At 38.5% G+C, this 13,740-nt stretch overlaps 1 protein-coding gene across 1 annotated transcript; it reads right to left on the reverse strand.

The window, feature by feature from the left end:
* Window positions 1-1,302: 1,302 nt before the first annotated feature.
* On the reverse strand, window positions 1,303-8,615 carry LOC139727377 (alpha-amylase B-like). The gene is made up of 7 exons (XM_071638337.1): window positions 8,570-8,615; window positions 7,287-7,443; window positions 5,758-5,996; window positions 4,281-4,465; window positions 3,304-3,407; window positions 2,124-2,979; window positions 1,303-1,314 (listed from the first exon to the last, which is right to left on the reverse strand). Exons 1-7 carry the CDS (start codon window positions 8,613-8,615, stop codon window positions 1,303-1,305), a joined length of 1,599 nt encoding a protein of 532 aa, XP_071494438.1.
* Window positions 8,616-13,740: the final 5,125 nt, after the last annotated feature.

Raw genomic sequence — 13,740 nt, forward strand, 5'->3', positions numbered from 1 at the left:
CACAACGACTATTCATTTCCATCGTTCATTGGAAAGAAATCATACCAAGGTAAATATATATAAACTATCCGATTCAAATTATAGACCTAATGATTATTGACATGATGAAACATTATTTTCTTTCTTTCTTTCTTTCTTTTTTTGCACAGATCCATTATAGGCATTCTAATAATGGAATTCATCGTTCCAAATTGATATGCAATGGTCTTGAATAACCATTGATTATTAGTGTTACATGATTAATTGTAATACCATGAGATACAATCAAACTCACGCTTTCCAAGAAAGATAACACCTTGGAATGACTTCTTTTCGTCTCAGCTGAAGCTTTATTTCATTTTATTTCTGATCGTGATATGACGTGATCTGTGATCTGATAATATTGCTATTCCGTCACTGGCGAGTTTCTCACCTATACTTCTGTGTCTCAATCAGTCTTGAGTTCAATCATGCTGTAACTTTTTAAAATAATTCCTAAGCTCCCTATTGTTCACAGGAAATCTTTGCTACTCGAAATCATCTGAAATGGTAAAGCCTTGCTTTTTTGTTTTTGTTCTTGTTTTCAGGAATACTGCACTGACATTATTTTGAAGAGTTTGTTCGCAAAAACCGATACAACGTGTAAGTCCATATTTGCCAAATGGAGATATTTGCAATTGAACGTCAAGAAAAACAAAGAGAATAACAAGAAAATTTGTGCTTCTTTTGACCATAACTAAAAAAATGTACCTTTAGTGACCAATATATCATTTCAAAGGTATTATTTTGTACTTTATGACAGAGACCGTACTTCAAAATCTTCAAAAATGGACTTATCGGTTTTTGCAAACAAACCCTCCATTTTGTGTATAACTATTAATTTCTATAATAATTTTGTCAATTTCTTTTCGAAATCATATCGCTTTCCATGATATTACCAATAATCATCTTTTTACCTATAACGTCGAACTCGTGGGCTGTATGACTCGTAGGTGCCGTTTTCTTGGGATGACACCCAAATAAACGGGGCCTTAGTCTGAATTAAATATATTTTCTGGTGTTTAATCAAATGATAACGCGACCATCAGGGGAACGAAAAGCCTAAGCGCGAATAAATTATTGTTGACTATGATTTTTTTTTTTTGGCGGTGTTTTGCGATATTTATTGATAGAATATCAAGACTCACACCAATATTGCGCTATTGTCGACTTTGTTACCAAAATGTGAAAGATTAAGCTGTTTTAGCGATGAAAAAGCATGTTTCTTCTCACTTACCGGTATATCATACACTTATGTAAAAAGCAAAACAAAACAACAAAACTTTAGTACTGAACCTGAGTAGATGAAAATCAATTTATTTAGCAACAGTCTAATTAACGATGTGAAGTCGACAACAAGATGAAGTGCTGATCGATGGATATTAAAAATTGTTCGTTTTTGTTAAGTGTATATCGGACAGGAGATGCCATAAAGCAAAGCTTCAAGATTGATCAAGTGTGGTCTACAGGGAGATCGCAACCTACGACTCATATCATCCGCAATTTGTGGAAACATTCGCTCAAACATGCAGGTCATCTCTCTCATTTTCATTGGTTAAAGTGTACATCTCTTTCTCTCTCCATCTGTAGTAACAAAAATCGTTATTCAGCATTGTTTATCCTGAGATATCCGAGTTTATTTTGTACTTGTTTAGACGCACAATAACCTGGAATCAAAGGGGAGTCACCTATAGACACACATAAACTCTGTAGCCTTGTATAAAAAACCAAAAACAGGCAAATTACTTAGATTGCAGTAAATGCAAATAACAATCTTGATAGGGTCTCCTAGTAGCCTGGAACTGACATAATACTATAGAGCTAATAGTGTTCAAAGGTGCTCTTCTTTATGATCCTATCGTAGATTAGCATTTTAAGGTGCCATAAATTCCTAAATATCCACGATAACTCACAGATGTTTACAGTATACATAAATATTATCGTGAAATTTTCTTCCCATGATAGAAAAGAAACAATCTCCGTCAAAATTGCAATTAGGTACTAATATTGTCTTGTGAATATATTTAAAAGAGAATTTTAAATTTGTCGCAATGCAAAATAAACATGGGAAGCAAACATGACAACCAAGAGAGACATGGCGTCACTCGGGAGGCGCTGCTTAACACAACACATCCATCGACCTGGCCGCGTCCAGAGGTCGCTCCCAGGCTCAGGGCAAGCATTGAATCTTCTCCGCTCTCCAACACGATGTCAGCCATGCCGTCATCGTCGACTGTCACCGATGACCCCGAGCAGCCTGTGTCCGTAGGGTCACCGGTGATGAGATCGCAGTACGTGCCCGCGGGAAGGCCTGTTTGCAGTCGATGGCTTTGAGTAGACGGTTCGTTGTTGAGAGCGAAGAAAGTGGAACCGCCCCTAGAGAAGGCGATGAAATTATTCCCGTTGCTCCACCATTTTGTGACCGGCTCTCCGCCGGCCTGGTTACGGAAACAGGCCATGTTACGGATCTGCGGCCATCGATGTTCGCACACCCATCCGCCGCCGCACAATCCCTGGTCGTCGTAAGTCGGGGACTGGGTGTGACCTCCAGCATCGGAAGGTGGACCTTCGTCGCTGTGGTTGAAGGCGTATCCGCTAAAGATTCGAGTGGTCCCAAAATCCCAGGCGAGCGTGAACGCAACAGCTTTCTTGTACTCAGCCGGCTCTTTGTAAGTGAGTATCTCTCCACCTCCGCCGTGGTTACGCTGGTTGTCGTGGTTTTCGACGAAGACGAGTGCGTTCTCGGTTGACATCATATCCCACCTCGCCGCATGACCCAGATCAGAGAAACCGTCGACGGGTTGTGAGCCTCGCCCGATTAGTGCTACCTGATCGCAGAATTTGAACTCCGTAACGTCTCCCGTGTCAAAATACTCACTCGGGGTGATGGCTTCATTGCTGAAGCGGTCAATGACCTCCTGGTAGATGTAAGGACGACCACCAAATGGACAGTCGTGCAGGCTGACGAAAAGAAGAGACAACAAGGGGACTTAGGTGTGACTATCTATACATCACCATATTTGAAATATCTTTCTGAATTAGCGGTATTTTATCAAAATAGCTGGATTTCCATAAACGTGAATTGATGTAGACCAACGTGGCAACTGAAATCAATTAGACAAGAAAACTATCACTTCTCATAATTTATGTTTAGCAAAAATTGTAAAGGGGATGTTTATTCTCTCATTTAAACAGGAATAACAAAGAATTCTCTTTCCTGATTCCGGCTGGTTTTACTGATAAAGAGGCATTCATGGTGTGAATGTCAACAATTTAGTGACTTACCGGTCAAAAAGATCGACGAGGTCTGACGGCACCATGTGTTTGGCAGCATCGATGCGGAAACCAGCCACGCCCATGTCCACCATCTTGTTCATGTACTCCAACACCTTATAAAGAGACAGGTGCATAGATTAAAATCAGAGAGTGCGTTAAACCATTCCATACTGAATTCTGAAATCCCCATAGACTTAGTACACAGGCCACCAGGTTCCCCTATGGAACGGGTTAAGATGAGGTAAACAAGGAAAAAACAAACAAACAAACAAACAAACAAACAAAAACTAACCAACCAATCCACCAACCAACCAACCAACCAAAAAACCAACCCCCCCCCCAAAAAAAAAAACCCACCAAACAAAACAAACAAGTTCAACTATGAAGATTTTCCTCAAATTCAACGTTGCTACTGCGTAAATGCGACCTGCCGTCTCACATAAAAATGACAAGAACAGTTTTTACGAGTGACAGAGAATAATTATTTACTTCTACGGAACAGGAATGATATTTGTTTAAAAGGAGTGTCTTTACTTTGAAAGCAGAGCGAGAAAGAATGAATGAAAATTAACATAGAATTAATCAGTCAGGAAATTGTCAGTCAGTTGAGGATACGCATTTTCTTCTCCTTCCAATTTTATACAGTAATTGGCATTGAAAACAGAAAGATGATCAATATTATGGTTTTGCAGTATTTATTCCAAACCTCGAGAAGCGCTGTAATTCGATAGTTTGATAACTTCTTGTGTTCCTTCTATTGTTTTTCAACACGCAACGCCATCTTTTTCTCCGTCCGGACGAATCCAAACCCCTGCATCAAGACTGTTAGCCGACATTCTGCAAAAGTGCACACAATTTTTCGCCTATTGATATTTCTGTTTCTTCAGCTTTGAGATTGTCGTTGGCATGAAAACTGCATGAGATGTCAATGGTATTGCAACGCAACAGCACCGAAAGGGTTACGGTACAATCAATATCAAGCGGACCTTGTCCCTGCCGTAGTAGTCGTTGCCCGGGCCGTAATAGATGTCGCTCAACGCCAGCAGGTTGCAGTAGCGCATCTGGTCCGTGTTGTTGACGTCCCAGATGCCGCCGTCTGGCGAAGGGCAGAGGCCCCGGGGGACGTTGAAGTCCATCTCGGTGTATGGAACCCGTGGGAAATCATAGCTACCTGTATAAAGCACCAATAATTATTGTGTGCCAAAAGACATCATGAATATTTTGCTGTCATGATCCATATTAGGGCAATATATTCCCAGGAATTATTATTATTATTATTCTTAATGCTGTATCCTTTTGTAAAATGTCAAATGTTTAATGAATTGGTTAAATAAACTTGAAACTTGAAACTTGAAACTTGAAGGACAATTACCCCCGGATAAATACTGGTTAGTGATATGGTTAGAGTAAAGATTATGGTTGCGGTAAGAGTTTTGGTTAGGGTCAGAGTTTAAAGGGTTAGGGTCAGGGTCAGGGGAAGGGTCGGGGTAATTGTCCAGGGAGTAATTGCCCAGAACCGTCAGAGGTACAATGCTTTTCCATTTTCATTTTTTTCGAATAGTGTAGAATCAAACGTGCATTAAAATCGCAACAATTGCAGAAATTTGACATTTCATAGTATCACAGGTTTGTCTATGAGTAATATTAATGAGAACCTCACTTGCAACATTTAAAAAGGCGATAATGATATCGCTTCACTACGCTCCCATGAAATGAAGACAAATAATCGATATCATAAAGATAATCAATAACTTTTTAATTTATCACTTGATGATTTTTAAGTGATGACAATAATAAAATCTCTTGAATAGGAAGGTTCGAAATATTTTCACTGATTTTATGCAAAACAACAGAACTTATTCATACATCACCCTATAGTTTGCATGATTATGTAACTGCAACTGACGCCCGCTTTTTAACAATTTTATACTGAAACTTCGCAATATCACATCTTCATTGTACAGCTGATTTTGATGAAAAAAATTATCAGTGTTTGTTTTATTTTACCCTTCGTATTAAAGTCAACTGAAAGTTTCACATAATTTTTATATCCGATTGTTTGATAAAGGAGAGAGATCTATGAAACATACGCGAATCACGCATACAAGAAAGTCATTGCAGCTAATGTAAAAGCTATATGCAACATGAAAGTTAATGAACCTTGGGGTGTTTCATAAATCTGTTCGTAAAGTTACGAACGACTTACGAGCGATTGGTGATCAGTTCTTGTGCTGAATTATGGAAATTCTGATAAATATAGCACATCACAACTGATCACCAGTCGCTCGTAAGTTGTTCGTAACTTTACGAACAGCTTTATGAACCCCCCGTAGGTTTCTTTTTTCAAAAACATTTAATCTGTCGATTACATAACTTACTTACCATGTCATTCTTGCACTCGTTGACTTTCAAATTATTTATTGATTAATTCACTGACAAATCCACCCGTGACTCGAGCCTTACCTGCCGCCATGTGATTAATAACGGCATCGACGTAGATTCGCACGTCCACCGCGTTGCATCGGGTCACCATGTCTTCGAACTCAGCCTCCGTGCCGCTGCGGCTGTTGAGCGCATAGCCCAGAGGCTGATATCGCTGCCACCAGGGGTACGGGTACAAGCTGTATTCGTTGTCCGGAAAGTACTCGTGCTCGCTTGGGGGTGAAACCTGCACACCCGCGAATTTATAGGGGCCCAAAAACCTGGGTGACGTCAGAAAAATGTAAATCATTGTAACTCGTCCCCCATTTCCTCATTCTCCTACAGTAGTAACGGGGATTTGTGAGTGATATACACTTGTACTTAAATATATTATGTATAGCAAAATAATGATGGAAATATTGAAACCAACGAAGGAAAGCTCGAGTGGAAGAGTGAGAGAAGGAAACAATTAAAGGAAGACCAAGAAGAAAGAGATGACATCGAAAGTCAAGGACATTGCTAAAATGTGATTATGTGAACGTGAACTCAAGCCTCTAACTAGGGACTTCGACTTCACAGACACTATGCCTTTGCCGAATCTGTCTTCCTTTTATATTACGCTTTTTGATTAATCAATGATGATGATGATGATGATGATGATGATGAGGATGATGATGATGATGATGATAATCAGTAGTTATACAGCGCCGTGTATCTGTAACAGAAAACAGAAAGGGTCAAAAGTGTAAGTGTGTGTTTGTTACCTGCATGTGTCAAAAGGTGATCGCTTGCAACAAAATAATTCACTCTGAGCTCAACTTAGCTTTGACATTATCTTAGCGCACCAAATGCAATTCTCCTAACTTCGCCTCACACGTCGATCATGAATATTGCATATGAATGTATTCTATAGGATGAGTTATGATTTTGATACGGCAAAACAAGAAAAAATGAGAATATGAATATAGATAAGATTAATGCTAAAACATGTGATCATAATTACTTGTACTTCGCAGATTTCTTTTGGCCAGTTTTGATTTCTCTCTCCTTTGTACGTTTGGTTGTGTGTACGTCATAAAGTCCGGGCGACACCTACGAGTCAATGAGCCCACGAGTCCGACACTAGGTAAAACGGCCCATGAGTTCGACACTATAGGTAAACAAGGTCAACGAGTTCGACACTCATTGCATCACGGGTAGGTCTATATCATACGCACTGTCAGTCTCTTCTGCCTTGTTTTTTTTTTTTGCCTAGTGGTGAACTATGGGCCTTGTTTGCCTATTTACTTATTGTCGAGCCAATGGGCTGTATGACTCGTTGGCTGTATAACAATGTACTTTTTTTTTTCGATGTCGAGCCCATGGGTTGTATATGGCTCGTGGGTGTCAGGTTCGCGAGATGACCTCTGGTTTATTTCTGTCGCATTTTGAGAATCAGCACTGCGATGATTGACTGGACATGAACTTGAACTTGAACTTGAACTGTAATTATTCAAAGACATTGCTATCTTCCGTCGAAGAAAAACCACCAAAACATAAACGAAGCAAATAGTTTTTTTGACTGACCCTACCTCTCACACTCTTCGGCGATGTCGGTCCATTTCCATTCGAAGAGGTGGACGATCACGGTTCGACCGTCGGCAAAGTTTGGATCGGTGATGGCGCTGCTTGCTGTCGTGATGATGGCAGCAAGCAGAGGCAAAGACAGAATTGTTCGCATGGTGACTACTGTGGGTACAAATTGTCGGAGAAGAGTCAGAATACGAAATCTATCATTGTGCATTCAGATATGCCAAGCCTACGTTTGTGAGAAAGCTTGGACGACATGAAATTTTGTTGTTTAGTATTGATATCAGCAAAAACTGAGTATATTATTTCATTTTCGTGGCTAACGTTTGTGTTCTGTTACGTATTGTATCGGTATACGAAACACATTCAATCTTAGGAACTTACTAGTAATTACAAACATTGCTCTGAGTTGGTTCCGTCATATTTCGTACTTTTATTCATAATGGACCTAAGCTTTGGTTCTACCATGTACTTAAAGATATGCAATAGTTTTGTGTTGTCTATTTGCTCTAATTTAATTACATTCACCTTTGTAGCTACAAGTCTACGTTTACAATTGTAATTTCATGATTTTGAAAATGCGCCTGTTAAGACATTTATCGTATTTGGTTTTGTCGTGAAATTTGAGAAATAAATCCAATCTAATTTAATTCATTTCAATTCACTAATATATGCAATGTAGGCCCTACATTAATTTCATACTCATTAAAGGCATAATTAACCATTTGCAGATGAAAAAAAAAACCCAGCTTTAATGCTTAAAATAGTTCTAAATTTTGAGATAGGGATAGAAACAACCAAAATAAAAATGTTAATTAGTATAAGTAAAGTTAAGTATTGTTGAATATACAAAACGTGAACAATAGTTATAACAAAATTGCTTGTAGAATGAACCGTCTACAGTTATCGTTTATTGAGAAAGAATTATAGAATACAGTAGTTGTGGAAGAAACTCACCAACTGACTCCGATCTCGTCGAAGTATGGCAGCCTCTTTCTATCAGAACTTTGAGAAAAACGAACAAAAATTACTATGTCTGCCTAGTTTGCGATGACCTCGTTCAGTTCTGCTGCTGAATATGAATATTTAACGGAGACCTTGCACACAACACATCCGGGAACTGCTTTACCGAGCGAGAATTATCACAGATCGTGAAATCACTGATATGACCAATGACATAACTGCAGGAATACGTTCATAAGAACGTTGTCAGCAGCTACAGCAGTAGGTCTACTGTAGACTGCATAGAATGCTTTGACATTGCGGTATTTTGTAAGATGTTTACCGTATTGCTCGACAATGCTATCTCTGTTAACACCTGATCCTCCCATTCCCGATAAGCATGTATATCACCTTAGGTAACTCAAGAACCGAAGACTTGTAAACATCGCCCTATGTAAACTTTCGGGTGTTTGGAAATGGACACTAAAATCATTACCTGAGATATCAGTTTTTATGCCATGACTATGTGTGAGAAACTGTGGGGCTTGACAGTATTGTAGTATCTACTGTATTTGCATTTCACGACATTTACACCGCTTTCGTGACAGGTAATGACTTCGACCACTACCTGTTGTTTTTGATTGTGTCAGATGATGCAAAATATGAGTGGTATACGACGGTTCGCTATGCTGAACGTAAGCCGACATAAGAGATCTAATCTCAATCAGCAGGAACTTCATGGATAATGAATTATGTGAGAAGTAATTGAGAATTAATTGAGAAGTTTACCCTACTGGAAATAACACAGTGTCCCACAGTGTGTTCACAGTGTGGTCATAATAGTCGACTATGCGAAAGTGCTCGAATCTAACAGATTGAATTGATGATTTCACTCTTAGTTTGGTTTTAACAGAGTGTTCACATAGTAATGTTTCGTGTGACACTCTGAATTGATGATTCACAATGTGTTCATACTGTTAAAACGCTCGAGTTTAACAGTGTGAAGAGATTTCACACTGTGTTCACAATGTGTTTACACTGTGTTTCTCACACTGGGACACTGTGATCTTTTCAGCAGGGCATTGTTTTATAATCAGACACCAGTGTGGGTGTGTATTTTTTCTGTCTTCCCCTTCTCTCTCTCTCTCTCTCTCTCCTCCTCCATCTTCATTAGATATTCGCTATTGTTGTTGTTGCTGTTGTTTTTTGCTATAACTCTGTTTCTCCTTGGTTTCTGGCAGGTCACCATCATGGACGCTGCCCTCAACGGTTGGCGGTGTTCGAAGGCAGCCAGTTGGGCGAATATTTCGGACACACGCTGGCGTCATGAAATTTCAACGGGAACGGGTAAGCGAATAAACTGTCAATCAACAAACTCGCTTTGCGAGACATACAATGTGACATTATGATTCTTTACTGCTTCTGCGACTGCTACTACTACTACTACTAATACTTCTACTTCTACTTCTACTTCTACTTCTACTACTACTACTACTACTGCTATTACTACTACTGCTACACTACTACTACTACTACTGCTACTACTAGACTATACTAATACTACTGCTACTGCTACAACTACTGCTACTACTACACTATACTAGTACTACTGCTACTGCTACTGCTACTGCTACAACTACTGCTACTACTACTTCTATCCCCACTACTATACTACTACTTTTTTTTTTTATTCAACTACTACTACCACTACGACTATACTGCTATACTATTATGATATTACTACAACTACGACTACTTTAACTAACACTTTTTCTATCAATAATTACTACAAAACTACTACTTCTACCACTACTATTTCCACTAGTATAGATAGTACAACTTATTACTACAAAATTTCTACTATCTAGTACTTCTGCTATCACTGCTACTACTACTACTACTACTACTACTATACTAGTACATCAACTGCCTTTTTTATTGGGGGGGGGGGGGGGGTTCTTTACGGATTCTAAACAGTAGCATCCCCTACCACAACAAAGCATTACTGGCCAAAGTACATAATTCATGAAGATGTCTTTCTATCGAGTGTACTATGTTCATCTATACGCAAAGAAAAGAAGGTGCATACTAAATTGTAAATTGTGAATTTAAAATGAAAACCTACAGAAATATTTTGAATACTGTTCATAGATTTACCCACTTGATTGCATAAGATTTTCATTACATGAAAATTTGTTACTACGAAAATAGCGAGAACGCCCCTGTAGATATTATGATAATACATAGGATATCATAATATGGCCCACCCCAAAACAAAATGTTGTGATAATATGAATGATCTGCTGCGGAGGGGGATGGGCGGAGGTACCGTTTCTGTAGAGTAGTAATGACGATGAATGGGAGCTGATCAACTGAAAAGGAATGATCGGTCGGGGGGGGGGGGTTGGGGTAGGGATTTTTTTTCCATTCAGTTTCATGTTACCATTGCAGTCCATTTCGCCAGTGAGTATGTGTATATAGAGATATCGTGGTATTTGTGTGCTTTATATGCGTGAGAGAGGGAGAGAGAGAGAGAGAGAGAGAGAGAGAGAGAGAGAGTGTATTCGTGTGCGTATATCATTCAATGTTTGCACGATATTCATCCATTCTTTTTCACGACAAATTTATACCCCGTCTCTAAGAAGTTCCTCTTGAAATCATTTTCGGAATCACGAATCTTATTCTATTTAAGGATTAGCGAACCTTCTAAATAGCGAAGCTATTAATTTCATTAATGACAAGCACTTGAAATAACGAATCGAATTTCATTTTCGGACAACTGCATCTTATATAATAACGAACTGTAACCACTTCGCCTGGCACGTTAGCGCGTTGACCAAAAATCGAGCTGAAAAGGAAATTTGCAAGTAGTGAGTGCAGTGTACATAACTTGTATACGGAGACAGAACAAAATGCAGCTCGCATGGTGAGGCGGGCAGCTAGCGCCTCTCTTCTACGTAACAGTCGTGGTAGGCAAAGGTTGTACGCCCTCTGCGGTGGTTTTTTCTTCAATAATCTATAGGCCTAGCTGTCAGTGAAGAGGTATATGGTCTTACTGTGCTTTATCATATTAAACCATCTCATCATTATTCTATCCACGTCCATGTTATTCCATCAAGTTTTCACTAGATGTACGTTGATGAAAACAATATACTGGATACCTAATTTTTCCCTGCACTTTTGCTCTTTTAGAGTACTTTTACTGTTCAAATGCAAGATCCAGATAGGACGCCGGTGCACGTCACAACTCCGACACCGTCGAGTCAAATAACCCATGAGCTAGACACTAAGTGAACAAAGCCCATGAGGTCGGCATCATCTGAAGTAAGCCCATGAAATACACTCAGCAAAAAAAGAAAGTAAACGTTTTTCAAGTTTAGAGTCCTCATAGAATATTTGGCTGAAAGCAGTGTATTATATACCATATTAAAGGTAATTTAATGGGCTATCAACCTGGTAGGTCAAACTTAACGCACGAGCGAACACCATTGTTTTTCTCTTCCAGGGCACAAAAGTAAAAAAATTGCAAAACTGAACAAGTCATTCCTGCCTATGTGCTCTTCCATAGAACAATAAGAACAAACAACAAATTTCACACAAAAAGAAACATGAATCAAGTTGCAAAAACAAACCTTTGATCTCTATGATATCTTTATGTACCTAAAAGACCAATGAAGGCTAAAGATAATGGAGGAAAATAAAGCATCTTTTGTCAAATCTAAATTCAAATGAAATAAGAGAGGTAATAATCAACAAAAATGGTACAAATTTGAGTTTTTTTTCAAATAGGAAATTGTTAATAATGTTTAGTTCTTGAAATTGTCACATGGATTGTAAATCACTAGTTTAAATGAAATAAATAAAGAAATTCTGCTCATTTAACCATCTTTATGCTTTTTATTCCCTATGTCATTTGAGGTTTGACTTGACAGAAAATTCTTACTTTTCCACTTTAGTTTCCCACTTTGTTTTTCTTTGAGGTAATAAAGAGATAGAGAGAACAAGAACTTGTTTTTCCTATTTCATTCATGTCCCTCATTGTGTTAAACTGGACTTTTGTTGTCAATGTTATCATGAAGGGCATTTGCAAATGAAAGAGAACATGTCAATTTTTGCAATCTTTAATCTTGTGCCTTGGAGGACAAAAACGAATGTGCTCACCCGATCGTAAAATTTTCTTCACAATTAACCTATGAGCTTAACAGCCAATTAAATTACCTTTAATATGGTATTTAATACATTGATTTTCATAAAAATCTTCTCTGAAAAATATGACCTCGAAAAAGTGTTTACTTTCTTTTTTTTTGCTGAGTGTATAATGGCCCGCCAGCTCGATACTAGGTAAACAAGGCCCTTGAGACTGACATTATCATCATGATGGGGCTTAAGTAGCTACCCAGTGTCGGTCTCCTTGGCCTTTTTAGCTTCGTGTCGAGCTCGTGGGCTGTATAAGCCGTGGGTGTCTAACTCATGGGATGACCCAAATTGGACAAGACCTTCTATGGCAATGCATTAAAGGGATCGCATAGTTTCGGTTGAGACCTAATGTCAGGCTTATAGCATTTTTGGCGAGATAATGAATAACCTCGTATGAAATGTAAAAGAGAATGTAATTTCAAGAAGTGTTCAACGTTTATTTGATGAAAATTGGACTTGAAATGGCTGAGATATCCCCCCCAAAAAACCACACACACACACACACACACACACACACACACACACACACACACGCACACATACACACACACACACACATACACACACACACACACACACACACACACACACACACACACACACAAACAAACAATGATCCTTATAGCATTGACAGACCACGACTGTTATTAGGATATCTTTGTTTTACCTTGTTTTTTTTGTTAGATATCTCAGTCATTTCAAAACCGATTTTCGTAAACATAAACTTTTGACTCCCCTAATAATTGTATGCTCTTTAACATTTCATAGAGTGGTTTCTAAATATCTCGCAAAACGTTACAAACGGAATCCTCACCTACGGCAGTCCTCAGTGGCGTTCACGCTTGGCGAACACACCCTGTATAGGCCAGTATGCAGTGATGAGTGATGCTTTTTGTCTCGAGAAGTAAAGGTCCTGTTTACCTTTGGGAGAAGTGATTTAAAAAAAAAATGTTCAAGATATACCACTTTTGATGCATATGTGTAGATCAATTGTATCACAAAACATCCTAACGTATATATATATCACTTTTTTTTTTGTTGCAATAAAGCCTAAAATATTAGGAGATATCACTATTTTTCTCATTAAACCATAACTATAGACGGTTTAGTCTGGAAGCATTTTTGTTATAACTATTGTTCACATTTTAACAATGCTTAACATTGATTATACTGATTCAAATTTTTACATTAGTTGTTTCCATCCCTAACTCATATTTTAGAACTATTTTGAAGCACTAATGATGGGTTTTTGTTTCATCTGCAAATAGTAAATTATGCCTTTAATAAACGTTCGTACACATTGAATTCCCGTCAGTG

This window comes from Diadema antillarum, unplaced genomic scaffold (assembly GCF_040938485.1).
Source record: "Diadema antillarum isolate AM-2024a unplaced genomic scaffold, OU_Dant_1.0 seq00000129_RagTag, whole genome shotgun sequence".
Classification (NCBI taxonomy): domain Eukaryota; kingdom Metazoa; phylum Echinodermata; class Echinoidea; order Diadematoida; family Diadematidae; genus Diadema; species Diadema antillarum.

Bases quoted from the DNA above. Each gene is read 5' to 3' on its own strand.
- LOC139727377 (XM_071638337.1), bottom strand. From the start codon at position 8,615: ATGGGAGGATCAGGTGTTAACAGAGATAGCATTGTCGAGCAATACG. The intron at 4,466-5,757 runs GTAAGGCTCGAG...TGCTTTATACAG, and splicing joins TATTAATCACATGGCGGCAG to GTAGCTATGATTTCCCACGG. The intron at 2,980-3,303 runs GTAAGTCACTAA...TCTTTTCGTCAG, and splicing joins CTCGTCGATCTTTTTGACCG to CCTGCACGACTGTCCATTTG.